The 16,851-nt window shown below is 50.6% G+C and overlaps 2 protein-coding genes and 1 long non-coding RNA gene across 3 annotated transcripts in view; 2 read left to right on the forward strand and 1 right to left on the reverse strand.

Moving 5' to 3' along the window:
* Positions 1–7,012: 7,012 nt before the first annotated feature.
* On the reverse strand, positions 7,013–8,309 carry hikeshi (heat shock protein nuclear import factor hikeshi). The gene has a single exon (XM_056296527.1). It carries the CDS (start codon positions 7,942–7,944, stop codon positions 7,333–7,335), a length of 612 nt encoding a protein of 203 aa, XP_056152502.1. The 5' UTR covers positions 7,945–8,309; the 3' UTR covers positions 7,013–7,332.
* Positions 8,310–10,371: 2,062 nt separating this feature from the next.
* Positions 10,372–13,926, forward strand: LOC130126883 (uncharacterized). Its single transcript, XR_008811749.1, has 3 exons — positions 10,372–10,512; positions 12,542–12,657; positions 13,852–13,926. It is a non-coding gene; the product is annotated as an uncharacterized LOC130126883 (long non-coding RNA).
* A 6-nt stretch (positions 13,927–13,932) lies between these two features.
* heatr5a (HEAT repeat containing 5a) overlaps positions 13,933–16,851 on the forward strand; it is a 63,779-nt gene continuing 60,860 nt past the window's right edge. The window contains 1 exon segment of the mRNA XM_056296299.1: positions 13,933–14,058. Within this exon segment, the coding sequence (XP_056152274.1) occupies positions 13,933–14,058 (126 nt within the window).

The raw sequence follows: 16,851 nt of genomic DNA on the forward strand, positions 1-16,851 counted from the left end.
CGTTTCTGGAGACTCGTAACTCGCCGGGCATGACTGCCCACCCCAGCCAGGACTCAGCAGCAGCACCGTGCAGAAACTGCCCCAAGTCACTGGATGTTAAAAGGTAAATCTAGACCTTGTGTGTTCAGTTCTCCGGCAGGTCCTGGGGAACCGAAGCTTACTTATATGCCAGACTTGAAATAATGAGCAAATCAGGCACTGATCACGTGATTAGCAAGACTGATGGCAATGAAGAGGAAACTGTCACTTGCTTTTGTGTGTTTCTGCTGCGTGGCTGATGAATTAAACAGAACTTCTGAATGGCGTCATTAAAGAGATGGACTACATCGGCTCTAGAGACTGAGTCGAAGAATCTGGCCTGCCGGCCACGGGACAACACGGGACATGTGACGTCCGTTTAAGCCTACACATGGCAGCCTTGTGGTTAGAGCATGCGCTGTGTGCAGGAGCTTCAGGCTCAGCACAGTGAGTCACCTTTAGATGTGTTGAGTAATTAGCAAATGATTCTTATTTGCCTAGATGTGAAGGAAGCCAGCTTTGCATGAGGATGGTATCGTGGAAATGGTCTCATCTGCGAGGGACGATGTTGTTAAAGGCCCGCGTGTCCACACCTGAGTCAGCTACGCCACAACAAGGTCTCGCCAATTCTCGGGATATGTTTGTAAAATGGGAACGGGCACACTACACGGCACGTCCTGGGCTAAAACGAGGATGAACGAATCAAAGGTGTGCGTAGAGAGTGACAGGTGGAAGAGTTATGACCTGAACTTTGAGCTAGCACTCTTTTTCAGAAGATGGACCGAAATCTGGAACGAGGAAATCCTTAACAGTGATAAATACTCAAGGTCCCATGAAAGACAACACACTATATATATATTAAGATGTGCCACGTGGACTCATGTCCTGAACGAGGAGATATGGGAAAAGGTGAAATCTTCATGTACGTTAAGATTTCGGGGGGCGGAGGCGCATCCAAATGGTGCCTCAAACTACTATACTGCCATCATAGGCAACTGCAGCGAGTGCAGTGCAACACTGTCCATTACTACAGATAAGATGCCAGAGGTCAATCAGTCATCCATCCATCCAGCCATCATCCAAACCCCTTCTCCTGCCCTCAGGGTCACGGGGATGCTCCTGTTTCCTCAATCAGTCGGCTGTTCTTCAATTCAATTCAATTCAATTCAATTCAATTCAATTCAATTCAATTCAATTCAATTCAATTCAGTTCAATTCAATTCAGTTCAGTTCAGTTCAGTTCAATTCAATTCAGTTCAGTTCAGTTCAGTTCAATTCAGTTCAGTTCAATTCAATTCAGTTCAGTTCAATTCAATTCAGTTCAGTTCAGTTCAATTCAATTCAGTTCAGTTCAATTCAATTCAGTTCAATTCAATTCAATTCAGTTCAGTTCAATTCAATTCAGTTTATTGTCATTAAAAACAATGTGCAGGAGGCACATGGTAAAAATGAAATGAGGGCTGTGGCTTCACCAAACAGTGCAAGGCAGACACAGACAAACACAGCAACACAGTATAAGATATACACACATGAAGACCAAAAGCTAAAAATAAGTTAAAAAAGAGCACGAGTACAAAATATTTAAAATATCTACAGACATTCAGTGGGTGGCCAGGTTCAGTCAGTGGGTAGCCAGGTTCAGGTGGGCAGCAGCTTGTGGAAAGAAGCTGGTTTTGAGCCTGGTAGTGTGGGCTCTGAGGCTCCTGTAGCGCCCCCCAGAGGGCAGGGGGGAGAACAGTCCATGGTTGGGGTGGGTGGGTGGGATCTCTGCTGATGCTCAGACCCCTTCCAAGGCAGCGTTTGTGATCTTGTATGGCTGGGAGCTGGGTACCGGTGATATGCTGGGCTGCCTAGACGACCCGCTGCAGAGCTTCCTGGTCTGCTGAGGTGCAGAATCCAAAATACCGATGACGGTCTCCGCACTGGAAAATATAAACGCAGATTACCCGGAGATGTGAGAGCACCTGTTGTCTGAGCGATGCTGAGGAGGTCCAAAACAACCGCCCGTATGGCGGGCTGCCGAGGCTCACACACTCTGGGGACCCAGAACCAGGCCACCTACCGAATCTGACAACATTAAGAAACGCCGAACAAGAGAGAGTCGACAAGGAGCTTGGAGACTGGGATCCCATTCTTCCACCTCAGCTGTTGAAATGTCATGCATGCCACACAACACATGACATTTGACCTTGGTAAAATAAATAAATAAATAAATTTGTCATTACTGGGCCCCCTCCCAGATGCAGGTTTACACATCACGGTCTAACAACAGAGGCTCCACTGTGAGTGTTGACGCTACAGGCGTGTTAGCCAGAAAAAGAAAGAGACCTGTTGCGTCGTCTGGGCACATTGTTCTCATACCAGGGGGCTCTGTCCTCAGGGGCGACGCTGCAGGTCCTGTTCCCATGGTGCAATGCTCTCTGAACATCGTGACATGGACGCCGTTGGAAACTGGCCGTCTGAATGGCAGCAAGCAGGGGCTACTGTCCCACAAGCAGCAGTGTGGGATTTCTCACTGGGGGGGGGGGGACGTGTCAAGGCCTTCACCCCGCATGAGGACTTGAAGGTTCACATTAATCACTAACGAAGGCGTTGAGGCGCTCACAGGAAGTGCACCATCCGCACCACCACCTTGTCTTGTTAGAGTGGGTGTTGCACACGGTCTTAGACGGGTTAGTCGGTGGGACCGTCTGCAGGAAAAGGCCACCGAGTGAGGGGCTTCTACCTCAGGTGGATGGCACAACTTCCACAATCAGGGATGCAGGGGAGGGAGCTGATACGTTCAGTTGTCGCTGTTGCCTTGAGCGAATCGGAGGTTGCATAACGTCCTCCTTGACCCTCAGATAGGTAGTGTGCTTGAACAACGAGGGGACGTGGCCTCTCCCCGGATTGGGGATGTGGCAGCAGGGAACGGCGTGCTCTGTCCAGCAGCAGCCTTTCTTCTAGCTGCAGAACATCTTTGAGTAGGCCGGCGATGAAGTCCGTTGGAAGTGGTCCCTCCACGCCTTCACGTGGACCAGGAATTCTCAGATGACTGCTGTGTGACCTCCCCTCTAAATCCTCACACTTATCATATAGGAAAGCCACCTGCTTGGGCTTTGTTGTTGTTGTTGTTGTTGTTTTGTTGTGGATGGCACGGTGACGCAGTGGTTAGCACGGTGGCCTCACAGCAAGAAGGTCCTGGGTTCGAGCCCCGGGGTAGTCCAACCTTGGGGGTCGTCCCGGGTCGTCCTCTGTGTGGAGTTTGCATGTTCTCCCCGTGTCTGTGTGGGTTTCCTCCGGCCATACTAAGTTGTCCCTAGGTGTGAATGTGTGTCTGTGTGTGGGCCCCGTGATGGCCTGGCGGCCCGTCCAGGGTGTCTCCCCAACTGCCGCCCAATGACTGCTGGGATAGGCTCCAGCATCCCTGTGACCCTGAGAGCAGGATAAGTGCTTTGGATTGGATGGATGGATGGATGGATGGATGGATGGATGGATGGATGGATGGATGGATGGATGGATTGGATGGATGGATGGATGGATGGATGGATGGATGGATTGGATGGATGGATGGATGGATGGATGGATGGATGGATGGATGGATGGATGGATGGATGGATGTCTTGTTGTTGTTGGAGCAGTCAAAGGTCACATGGTGACCAACTGACCGACCGACCAACTGACCGACCGACTGACCCCCTGCAGGCCGTCTCGCCCTGCCTCGGTCAGAGACACAGACAGGAGCGTTAACCCCAACACGCATGTCTCTCTGAGGGTGGGGGAAACCGGGGCACCCGGAGAAACCCCACCGCGGACACGGGGAGAACATGCAGACTCCACACGGAGGACGACCTGGGACCAACCTCCGAGGTTGGACCACCCCGAGGCCGGAACCCAGGACCTTCTTGCTGTGAGGCGACGGCGCGGGCCACCGGGCCGCCGTGCGTCCAGAACTTTGGCCAGTTCCAGCTCAACAACCACACGTGTCTTTGGACTGGGACTTAAACATGGAGGACATATCAGAGGACAGACGACCTACCACGGGGTCGTGTGGATCGGAGGACTTGTTGACCCGTCTCGTTCAGTTTCGGCCATGCTACGTGTCCTACGACCTGCGGTACTGGGAAAAACGTGCTGCGAGGCAAAGCTGAACGCAAAGGGGGACGAGGGCAGACCGGCAGTCCTGCATGTGGACGACGTCTCCAACGGGACGGACACGGGTCAACCGGAGGCCGTCGGAGCGCGGGAGGAGGGAGGGCCGTGGCGGACAGTTGTTGAGCATGTGGTTCGGGGGCCAGCGTCATAGCTGAGGATGCCGACCGACCGACTGACCGACCGACCGACTGACCGACCAACTGACCGACCGACTGACCGACCGACCGACCGACTGACCGACCGACCGACCGACTGACCGACCAACTGACCGACCGACCAACTGACCGACCGACCGACCGACTGACCGACCAACTGACCGACCGACTGACCGACCAACTGACCGACCGACCAACCGACCGACCAACTGACCGACCAACTGACCGACCAACTGACCGACCGACTGACCGACCGACCTACTGACCGACCGACCAACTGACCGACCGACCGACTGACCGACCAACCGACCGACCAACTGACCGACTGACCGACTGACCGACCAACTGACCGACCGACCAACCGACCAACTGACCGACCGACCAACTGACCGACCGACCTACTGACCGACCGACCAACTGACCGACCGACCAACTGACCGACCGACCGACCTACTGACCGACCGACTGACCGACCGACCTACTGACCGACCTACTGACCGACCGACCAACTGACCGACCGACCAACTGACCGACCGACCTACTGACCGACCGACCAACTGACCGACCGACCGACCTACTGACCGACCGACCGACCGACCTACTGACCGACCGACCGACCGACCAACTGACCGACCGACCTACTGACCGACCGACCAACTGACCGACCGACCGACCAACTGACCGACCGACCTACTGACCGACCGACCGACCAACTGACCGACCGACCTACTGACCGACCGACCAACTGACCGACCGACCTACTGACCGACCGACCAACTGACCGACCGACCAACTGACCGACCGACCAACTGACCGACCGACCGACCTACTGACCGACCGACCGACCTACTGACCGACCGACCAACTGACCGACCGACCAACTGACCGACCGACCGACCTACTGACCGACCGACCTACTGACCGACCGACCAACTGACCGACCGACCGACCAACTGACCGACCGACCGACCGACCTACTGACCGACCGACCGACTGACTGACCTACTGACCGACCGACCAACTGACCGACCAACTGACCGACCGACCGACCTACTGACCGACCAACTGACCGACCGACCGACCTACTGACCGACCGACCGACCGACCGACCTACTGACCGACCGACCAACTGACCGACCAACTGACCGACCGACCGACCGACCTACTGACCGACCGACCGACTGACTGACCTACTGACCGACCGACCAACTGACCGACCGACCGACCTACTGACCGACCGACCGACCTACTGACCGACCGACCAACTGACCGACCAACTGACCGACCGACCGACCGACCAACTGACCGACCGACCGACCGACCAACTGACCAACTGACCTCATTCAGTTGTCATGATGAAAGAGCTGTGATGACCGTCTGTGTCCACGGAGGCCACATCTGGTACCAGCAGCTGTTACCGGCCATCGTAGGAGCTGGGATGGCTTTGGTAAACGTTCCTGAGTGCTGGCGGTGTGTGTGTGTGTGTGTGTGTGTGTGTGTGTGTGTGTGTGTGTGTGTGTGTGTGTGTGTGTGTGTGTGTGTGTGTGTGTGTGTGCGCATGTTACCCAGGGTTACAAGTTACACCCCCATCTTCCTGTAAACTGAGTTAGATGAGCTGATTTGCTGGGTGACATATCCACACATCAGTTATCTGGTGTTTCTACAACACTCAGATGAAAGCACGCTGGAAGGACGAGAACGAGGATGAAATGTGAAGAAAACAGGAAACTGGTTCAGGGCATCAACGAGTAAAAACAACCGTCAGTAAATACGATCGGGGGGCAAAAACCGCAGCTTTAAAAAAAAGAGGGGGGGGGATTTAAAAAGGGTTTTGAGAGAAGATGAAGGATCTCTATCTGGATCTGCAGCCAGGAGGTTCTGGTGGATGCCAGGCTGCTTTGTGGCCCATTAAGGGTTAAAAGAGCAGAGCTCAGATCCACACGTGTGCAGTGTTTTGAACGAGTCAGAACCGGTATCCCAGATAGCAGAACTGCTGTGGCCCGCACCCTGCAGCGACATCGGGGGGCAGTCCGGGACCCGAACCCGAGTCTCCCGCCCCACGGGCGACTACGTTAACCGGTCTAAAGGGTCCGACCCGTTAGCCGAGGGCTAGCGAGTCTGTTCACCCGTGATCGTTACGACCCGTCCCACACCCGAATCTTTCATCCGGCCCACATGCCGCGTGGAGTGATGGCGCTTGGGCGGTCCGCTCGTTTACCAGATCTGGGCCAGAACCAAGCCACAGCAATGCCACATGTGCCACATATTTGCCACAGGTGGCCATATTTGTTTGGTGATATTTGGACCACGGGCCACTTCAGGGTCACATCCAGACCACATGTTGCCCGGAGCACCACAGCTTTGCCAGAAAAGGCCCACATGTGATCTGGCACATCTGGGCCATATTTGCTGTTATACATGTGGGCCACTTCCGGCTCCCCTCCGTTCTGTCAGGGCCAGAAGAAGACCACCAGGGCCTGAAGTGGCCCACATCCGGATGCTGTGCGGGACTAGTCTGCGTGCCAGGTGAATCAGTATGTCTGCACCTGTATAATGCTGCACCTGTATAATGCTGCACCTGTATAATGCTGCACCTGCATAACACCAAGACACACGTGCACCTTTCCACTCAACTTGCATGTAGCACGTGGGAGAAGAAGCAAAGCCGAAAACCAACAAATTAGCAAAAGATTTACTCGTTTTATTGCATCATTTACCATAAAAAGCTTGTTCGTCTGAAGGCTCGTTTCAAAATCGCAGAAGATGAGACGTCATAAGGAAGTGGGGGGGGGGTGAGTGAAATTCATATTTGGCAATTGGGGGGGTGGGGGGTAAAGAAGCATATCAGTGTTGACTTGTCCTCATAGATAAAAACACACGCACGCGCCCACACCTACGACCACACCCCAACCGAAAGCGAGGCGAGTGGACTACGTCATAGGCACTGTGAGGGGGCCCCCCCGCAGACCAGGCTCCGGGCTCTTCATGGGGGGGTGGGGGGGGGTCTGCTCGCGGTCCGCGCCTCTCAGCTCTTCCAGAAGCCCGGGTTCTGCGCCATGCGTCTCTGGAAGTTCTCGTACCACTTCAGGAGGCAGCTGGACGGGATGAAGGTCTCGGCCGGGTTCGGCGTCATCTGGGACTGGCTGACGGCGAAGGAGGAGGCGAAGTTGTACAGGCTGTCCAGCATCTTCTGGCTGAAGTGCAGGAAGGAGTCCACGGTGGAGACGGAGGCGCTGCACGCGGGGGTCTGCTGGGCCAGCTGCTCCAGCGGCTCCACCGACACCCCCACCTGCGCCACGGAGCCCGCCTGCTGCGGCGCCGCCGCCGCCGCCGCCGCCACGGCGCCGAACGGGTGGCTGCCCCCTTCGCCGGCCGCCAGACCCGAGATCTTGAAGATGGCACTGGGCTTGTCGTTGGTGATGAAGCCGAGGAGCTGCCACACCGCCCGGCCCTCCGCGTCCGGGAAGGAGAAGTAAACCGCGCCGCCCATCCCGGCGGGGAACGGCACGGTGCCCAGCATGAACACCACCACGTGCTTCACCTTCTCGTAGTCCGGCAAGCTGAACACGAACTTGTCCCCGGCCACCTGGGCCGCGTCCGTCTGGACCAGCCTGCCGGCCACCAGACACCCGAACATGGCCGCTGGGTCACCACAACAACCGCTTCTCTGGCCGTGGGTAGCGGGTCGCTGTCTTGGCTTACACGTGAGAGCGGGTCCGGTCCTCCGCGGGCATTGGGCGACCCGTCCCGACGCGATCCGTAACGTGTTTGTCTTACCGGAGATCTGGGATCGGCACACGGAAACTTCCAGCACGGCGGTCCGCCATGCCCACCGCTCATCCGGGACTCTGCGGTCGGCTGAGCGTCCTGCCGCTGCTTTGAGCGGATTCCAGCGGAGTCGGGCGTGACGCGTTACAGCCGCTTAAAGGCGAAGACGGACGTCCAGTTGGAAACGTGCCGGCTGCGACATGACGCGTCCACGCAAGTTAGTCGGGGGGAAGGGCGAACACGGATGCGCACAAGAGACTCCTGCACGAAGAGGCAGATCCCTGAGGAAGAGACCTCCTCTTCGTGCAGGATGCACACAAGAGACTCCTGCATGAAGAGGAGGTCTCTTGTGCGCATCCTGCAGGAAGAGGAGGTCTCTCCATGCAGGAATCTGCCTCTTCGTGCAGGATGCACACAAGAGACTCCTGCATGAAGAGGAGGTCTCTTCCTGCAGGATGCACACAAGAGACCTCTTCATGCAGGAGTCTCTTGTGTGCATCCTGCAGGAAGAGGAGGTCTCTTCCTGCAGGATGCACACAAGAGACCTGTCTCTCCATGCAGGAGTCTGCCTCTTCGTGCAGGATGCACACAAGAGACCTCTGCAGGAAGAGACCTCCTCTTCATGCAGGATGCACACAAGAGACCTCTTCATGCAGGTCTCTTGTGTGCATCCTGCAGGAAGAGACCTCCTCTTCATGCAGGAGTCTCTTGTGTGCATCCTGCACGAAGAGGCAGATTCCTGCATGGAGAGACCTCCTCTTCCTGCAGGAATCTGTCAAACGCACGCAGCAGTACGTGCTACCGGACACGACATTGATAGCGGAGCGACCTCATCCCTGGTATATATTCTAATACGTGGGTGTTTTACTCGCAGCATAACGACTTTCTAGAACGGGCTGGCGAAACATTTCGCTAAGGATCCGTTTCGTCTGACTGTGACGTCACGACGGCGTCAGCTAACCCGGAGCGCTGAAACGAAACCGGAATTTCCAGCGTCACGACCTTTTCCTCTTTCTTTTCCTTTTTTTTTGTTGAATTAAATACAAGGAAACATACAAAACAAGATAGGGAATAAATAAAAAAAAGAAAGATAAAGTTCAGACAGTGGTGTCTGAACTTTTGGTAATATTGTTACATCAAATTCAAACACACACACACACACAAAGACACAGTTAGGTAAACATGGAGAGCACAAAGGAACAGGTTAAGAGAAATAAGAAGAGCAAGGACCACATGTAGAAGCAGTTTTGTTTTTGCTTTTCCTTTCGTTTTTTCCAAATACTTCAGTGACTTGAAGTAATTTACAAATGTACGTAAAACATGGTAGAAGAGGGGAGGGGCTGCCTTTCTGCTTACAAGTATGCAAATGGTATTTACCCAAAAGCATCACAAGACGAATGGTATCAGAAATGTTCACATCTAGATTATCCATGAAGTAGATCATATCGATGTATGCAAATGAAGGTGTGTTTACTCATTTTAAAGACAACCAATTATGGATCTCAGACCAGAACAAATTAGCATAAGAGCGATTAGAAAATAAATGGTCAATGTTTTCAGCCTCAGAAGGACAGAAGATGCAAGGCTCCACTTCACATTTAAATCTCTTATCGAGGAAATAATTAACAGGGTACATCGCTGATACTATTTAAAATGGGTTTCGTTGACTTTAGGAGCAACAGGACATAACGCGTAAAAAAGAAGTTCATGACCGAGTTTCGTGACCGTTCAATTGTTTCGCAACATGGATTGTGTTTTTACCGTGTTGTCTTGAACGCAGCTGTATGAGGTGTCTTGAACGCAGCTCTATGAGTTGTCTTGAACGCAACTCTATGAGTAGCTCTATGAGTTGTCTTGAACGCAGTTCTATGAGTAGCTGTATGAGTTGTCTTGAACGCAGCTCTATGAGCTGTCTTGAACGCAGCTCTATGAGTTGTCTTGAACACAGCTCTATGAGCTGTCTTGAACGCAACTCTATGAGTAGCTCTATGAGTTGTCTTGAACGCAGTTCTATGAGTAGCTGTATGAGTTGTCTTGAACGCAGCTCTATGAGCTGTCTTGAACGCAGCTGTATGAGTTGTCTTGAACGTATCTTTATGAGTTGTCTTGAAGCAGCTCTATGAGCTGTCTTGAACGCAGCTGTATGAGTTGTCTTGAACGCAGCGCTATGAGTTGTCTTGAAGCAGCCCTATGAGCTGTCTTGAAGCAGCTCTATGAGTAGCTGTATGAGTAGTCTTGAACGCAGCTTCATGAGCGCCACGTTCGATAAATCTGCGCTCTCCTCCAGCCGAGCTGGCAGCGGTTTAGTTCAGGACCAGCCAGTTGTTGTTTCTATGTACAGAGCCGCGTTATCACCGAAACAATTATAATCAAGAAACTTTCTGGTCTGGATTTCCTCCTCCCCTAATGGTCGGGGACTTTCAGCGGACCCGTGAAGGTAAAACACGTACAGTTTATTTCATTGTGTGGCTGGCTGGCTGGCTGGCTAGCTAGCTAGCCGCCGTGTGTTAGCCGCTGGAGGTTAGCCCGGTGTGTGTCAGAGGAGACCGCTGAGAGACACGCTGGCGTTTCTTTCATTTCTTTTACATTACGTCTGCTGAACCTTATTTTTTAATTATTATTTATTAGAGCCTCTCAAAATGATGGTTATTCCACCCAGACGCAGTTCATGTCATGAACCTGATGGTCTGAACCAGTAGAGTTCATGGAGGGGAATGTCAGACAGGACACCTTTATGAATAAGTGGCATAAATTACAACTCACCCCAGAGGGCTTTACAGTCACATGGCATCCTCCATCAGGGAACCTGGAGCAGGTGCTCGACACTCCCTATCCTTACACCTTCAGTTCACATGGGGGGGGGGGGGGGAATCTCCAAGGAATAACAAAAAAAAACCTTATCAGTAATATAGTAATGGGAGAAACCTCAGCAAGACCGTCAGAGGAAGGGGGTCCTCTTCCAGGACAAACAGACATGCAATAGAACGAACCAGCAGCAACAGACTTACAGTAACCACTCAATGGGGCACTCAAGAGTACCCACGTTATGGTGAGATAATGCAGAATACATATAGCAATTACATAAGTTGAAGTAAACAAGTCAGGATATAGACACCTTCAAGACAGTGCCTTGAATCAGGTGTGTAAAGCTGTGAGGGCTCTCTGCCTTTCATAGTAAGTCAAGTCAATAACGTCAAGTAGGTTTTATTTGTTCCCAGAGGGGACAAATACAACTAGTAAGATTGACTAATAGTAATGGATGGACTGACTAATAGTAATGGATAAATAGTAATAGTAATGGATGGACTAGTAATGGACTGACTAATAGTAATGGATAAATAGTAATAGTAACGGATGGACTAGTAATGGACTGACTAATAGTAATAGTAATGGATGGACTAGTAATGGACTGACTAATAGTAATGGATAAATAGTAATAGTAATGGATGAACTAGTAATGGACTGACTAATAGTAATGGATAAATAGTAATAGTAACGGATGGACGAGTAATGGACTGACTAATAGTAATGGATAAATAGTAATAGTAATGGATGGACTAGTAATGGACTGACTAATAGTAATGGATAAATAGTAAAAGTAATGGATGGACTAGTAATGGACAGACTAATAGTAATGGATAAATAGTAATAGCAATGGATGGACTAGTAATGGACTGACTAATAGTAATGGATAAATAGTAATAGTAATGGATTGAACGGAGTGGTATTCATGCTAACAGAACTTCTTTCCTGACTGGATTGAGTGGAACAGGAGCACATCTAGCAGACAAAAGAGCAACTCTATTTCTATCTCCAATTTTTAGTCAGTCTGCTGTTCTTTTGACATCGATGCTGTAGTAAAAAAAGACAATTCTGTCATAAAGACAGTGAAGGACTAGATTTTAACGCCGAAGGCGTTCTAGTTTGTGAAAATAAAATCTTTTCTTTGATATAAAACTTGATTTGGTGTCAGGGGTTTTTCAGAGCACCTGCATAGTTTGTTCAGGAAACATGGATCCATGCACAAAACGTCTTCAGATTTGAAAACTGCAGATTTCAGCACTGCAGTTTTGCTCATTTCTGAAAATTTGAATTACCCTAAAATGAAGGTTGTTTGTGTTTTTGCTTACATCTTCCCTAACCTCTGCTCTAACATCAGCACAACCTAGAAATGTCATATGGTGGAATAAACATCATCTCCCTCATCAACTCTTCACCGCCTCCATCCAACATACTTTATGTCGACGGTTTAATTTTAACTTACACTTGTATCTTCAGTTAACGTCAGAACACTGTTCCTATCAACCCTGCTATCCCCTTGAGTTTGACAGTGTGTGTGTGTTTGTGTGTGTGTGAGCGTGAGCGCGTGCGTGTGTGCGTGCGCAGAGTTGAGCCTAGTTTTCCAGCCCCATGTTGTTCTGATGTGGTGTTTAATAATTCATGGGCTGCTCTTGTGTCTCTTTCAGACAGGCTTTACAGCGTCTTGGCAGGCTGGGAGAGAAGCCCGGTGGATCTGCCAGCGTCTCTCTTTCCTCCTGTTCCTTCTCAGCTGTTGTTCTGGGCCAGGATTCTGTAAAGCTGGGTCAGTACCGAGGTCACCGCTGGCCCATTAGTTTGCAGTGTGAGGATGAAGAAGGGTTTCCACAGCTTTCATGAACAGTTCTGTGTCGAAATGATGCAGATAGCTCTTTGGATGGAAGTTGTTACTTAAAACTCATTGTTCTATTTCTATTATTCTATATTCTGTTTCTCTAAAATCAGTTAAAGTTTTTTTGATTTTGTCAAACAAGGAATTAATGTAAATACTATGTTTTAAAAACCAATGTTTGATGTTGTAAACTATGGATTTAATTTAAATTATGTATTTCAGCTATGACCTAAAACAAGATAACTAGGTTCATTACATGATTATTAAATACTTTTATTTGAACCCTCTGATGTCATGAATCAAAGTAATGTCCAGAATGTTCACTACTTTTTTAATATCTCCTGCCATGTAAATCTTCCCAAAGTTTTTAGCCTGTTAATGCTCATAAAAACGACTCAAGAGTCTTCGAACCCCTCCGTCAAGAATCAAAGAAGGATAAATCAGTTCATCTGGATACAGTGTTTACTGACAGATACGTTTCATCACTCATCTAAGTGACCTCTTCAGTCTCACCTGACTACAGGTATCCCCACCCTTATAAACAATACAGTTGCATAACGACCAAAACCAACGACCAGTTTCATGTGCAGATATGGGTGTGGCCATTAACTACAGTTTCAGTGGCCATGTGTACTATTCTATTGAGAAATTAGCTACCAGCTGAACTTCTTTACAAATCCATGAAAACCTTATTCAGAGAAAAACATTTAAAATTAGGATATTGATTGCACTTTGAGTAGCTGTTGCAGCTAGAAAAGCACTATATAAAATGGAACTTGATTGATTGATTGCTGCAGTTTTCATAGTGACAGCCTGCATCGTTTCTCCAGACAGAGCCAGCAAACGGCTTAAGCTGGATGTGTGCCCTGTCCACAGCTGCGTAATTTTACAATGATGCTACAGATGATGAATCCAGATTTGACTCGTCAATACAACACCCCTCTCTCTCTCTCTCTCTCTCTCTCTCTCTCTCTCTCTCTCTCTCTCTCTCTCTCTCTCTCTCTCTCTCTCTCTTGCCCTCATTTTGTTCATCTGTCTTTTACTTTGTGTGCCTGTTTCTCCTCACTTTTTTCTCCCCAGCTCTCTCTCACCCTCTGATGTTCTCTGTCTCTGTGTAATTGGATTTAGGATGATGGCAGAACAGGCCAGAATATTTCTCCCACGCTGAGAGGAAGGGGAGAAGCAGTAGAAAGAAGAGGAACAATCAGGATGGAGCGCATCCATGGGCTCCTGCTGAACCAGGAGGCCTGCAGCCTTCTGGGTGACCACCAAAAGGCAGAGTTCATCTTTGAGTGGATGACCAACTTGAAGAAACTGCTGCCTGTTGCTGACAAGGTGAGAGAGGCGACTGGACCTGCTGTCGCATCTGGCTGTACAAGAATTGTTCAAACATCAAACTCAACATACAAGATTCAATTGTCCAGCTATCCCATTTCTTCTGTCACTATTTAGGCACATTCACACATGCAACCTTTAACATTATTTAATGTGATTTTGGTGTCAGAGTCGATGTGTGGCAGACTGGGATGGTGGTCCCCATATTTAAAAAGGGGGACCGGAGGGTGTGCTCCAATTATCAGGGCATCACATTGCTCAGCCTCCCTGGGAAAGTGTACTCTAGGGTGCTGGAAAGGAGGCTCCAACCAGTTGTCGAACCTTGGATCCAGGAGGAACAATGCGGATTCCTCCTGGCCGTGGAACAACGGACCAACTCTTTACACTTGCGGAAGTGCTCAGGGGGGCATGAGAGTTTGATCAGCCAGTCTACATGCGTTTTGTGGTACTTGGAGAAGGCTTATGACCGTGTACCTTGGGGCGCTCTGTGAGGGGTACTGCGGGAGTATGGGGTACCGGGCAGTTGCTACAAGTCATCTGGTCCTTGTATAACCAAAGTGAGAGCTGGGTCTGCATTCTCGGCACAAAATCAAACACGTTTTTGGTGGGTGTCGGACTCCACCAAGGTTGTCCCTTGTCTTGTCTCCAATTCTGTTTGTGATATTCATGGACAGGATCTCAAGGCGCAGCCAAGGTGAGGAGTGTGCCCGTTTTGGGAACCTCAGAATTGCATCTCTGCTCTTTGCAGATGATGTGGTTTTGTTGGCTTCGTCAGAACGTGACCTCCAGCACACACTGGGGCGGTTTGCAGCTGAGTGTGAAATGGCCGGGAGGAGAGTCAGCACCTCCGAGTCTGAGGCCATGGTTCTCTCCCGGAAAATGGTGGCTTGCTGCCTCCGGGTTGGGGATGAGTTGTTGTCAAGTATCTCGGGGTCTTGTTCACGAGTGAGGGTAGGATGGAGTGGGAGATTGATAGGCGGATTGGTGCAGCATCAGCAGTCATGCGGACATTGTACCGGACTGTTGTGGTGAAGAGGGAGCTGAGCCAGAAGGCAAAGCTGTCAATTTACCAGTCAATCTTCATTCCAACCCTCACCTGTGGTCATGAGCTTTGGGTAGTGACTGAAAGGGTGAGATTGTGGATACAAGTGGCTGGAATGAGTTTCCTCCATAGGGTGTCTGAGCTCGGTCTTAGAGATAGGGTGAGGAGTTCGGACATCCGCAGGGAGCTCGGAGTATAGCCGCTGCTCCTGCGCGTCGAAAGGAGCTAGTTGAGGTAGTTCGGGCATCTGATTAGGATGCCTCCTGGGTGCCTTCCTTTGGAGGTTTACCAGGCTCGGCCAACTGGGAGGAGACTCCGGGGTAGACCCAGAACTCACTGGAGGGACTACATGTCCAATCTGGCCTGGGAACACCTTGGGATCCCCCAGGAGGAGCTGGAGAGCATTGCTGGGGAGAGGGGCTATCTGGAGTGCCCTACTTAGCTTGCTGCCACCGTGACCCAACCCTGGAGAAGCGGCTGAAGATGAATGAATGAGAGTCAATGTGAATAGGAGTCTGGTATGGACATGACGGTAAATCAGCTGCAGCAATTTGAGAAGTTGAGACTTGGTAACATCACCACTAGAGTTCAATACCAGTTTAACATGTGAACAAAGACATTACATTAATGCTATGAGCACACTCAACGCCAGGACACTCTTGACGTACGACGCTGTTTTGTCGACATGTATGGACCCAAGCACAAAGCTCTCAAGAGGCGACCAGATTATTCCACACCATCAAAAGTGTTTAAAACGTGTAGCGCGGGCTATTCAGTTGTTCATCCATACAATATGCTAATGTACAACAAGTATTTCCTCACAAGTGGTTAGTTAATGTTTGGCCAAAATGGGACGGACTGTAGGATAAAGGAACTCCTTAATATTGTAATGGAAGAAGAGATTAGTTGGCAGTACAAGCATCTTCAGTTGCCATTTTCAAACAGTACAGTAACTCTGGCGTAAAGACTAAAATGTAATTTCCGGGAAATGGGATGAGCCGCAGGCCAGTCCCCGGGGGGGTCCTGCTTGGCCGTTCTCTGGCCAGCTGCACTCCTGCGTTAGCCTTGCTGTTCTTTGCCCTTCTCTCTCAGTTCTGGAATGCATACGCAGCACACACACCAAATGGTAGGCCTCGGATTTGCGGGATAGGCGAGGTGTGAGCCATGTGGATGGAGGTGAGGCAGGCAGTTGAGATCTTGCCTGAGATGCTCCTACCCCTGCTTGCACCTTAACAATGTGCTGAAATTTTAATACCAATGACACTAACTTACTAAACACACACATTCACACCAACCGTACTCCAAACAACACCCACTATCAGGTCAGGGTTGACTGGGCTGGAGGTCCGTGAGCAGTTCGGGCTTGATCAGCCTGGACAACTCATACCCCTAAACCCCGCCACTTCAGCTTCATACACGACACGAGTGCACAGTAAGCACTGGGACTACTGGGGATGGGGGGGTCATCGGCGTGGGTGGGTGTTCAGTCAGTCAGGGGGTGGCTGGGAGGCCCCCTCCAAGGTGGATTGCTCGTTCCTCTTTGCTTGGTGATTTACTGCTTGCTGCATTCTGGCAGTGCCGCGGTGAGTACTTCCAGGTGATTTCTGGGGCCCGTGGGGGACAGCTTGTCATTGTGTGTGCGGGCCGCGGAGCAGGAGGTGGCCGTTGAACTTGCTCCTTCTATGTGGCTTTCTGTGACGGGCACCACGAATGCGGAGGGAGGACCACAATTTCTGGCTGTCTGTGGGTGC

The sequence above is a fragment of the Lampris incognitus genome, chromosome 16, assembly GCF_029633865.1.
Source record: "Lampris incognitus isolate fLamInc1 chromosome 16, fLamInc1.hap2, whole genome shotgun sequence".
Lineage (NCBI taxonomy): Eukaryota > Metazoa > Chordata > Actinopteri > Lampriformes > Lampridae > Lampris > Lampris incognitus.

Excerpts from the sequence above, each read along its gene's own strand:
- hikeshi (XM_056296527.1), bottom strand. The coding sequence starts at position 7,944 with ATGTTCGGGTGTCTGGTGGCCGGCAGGCTGGTCCAGACGGACGCGGCC.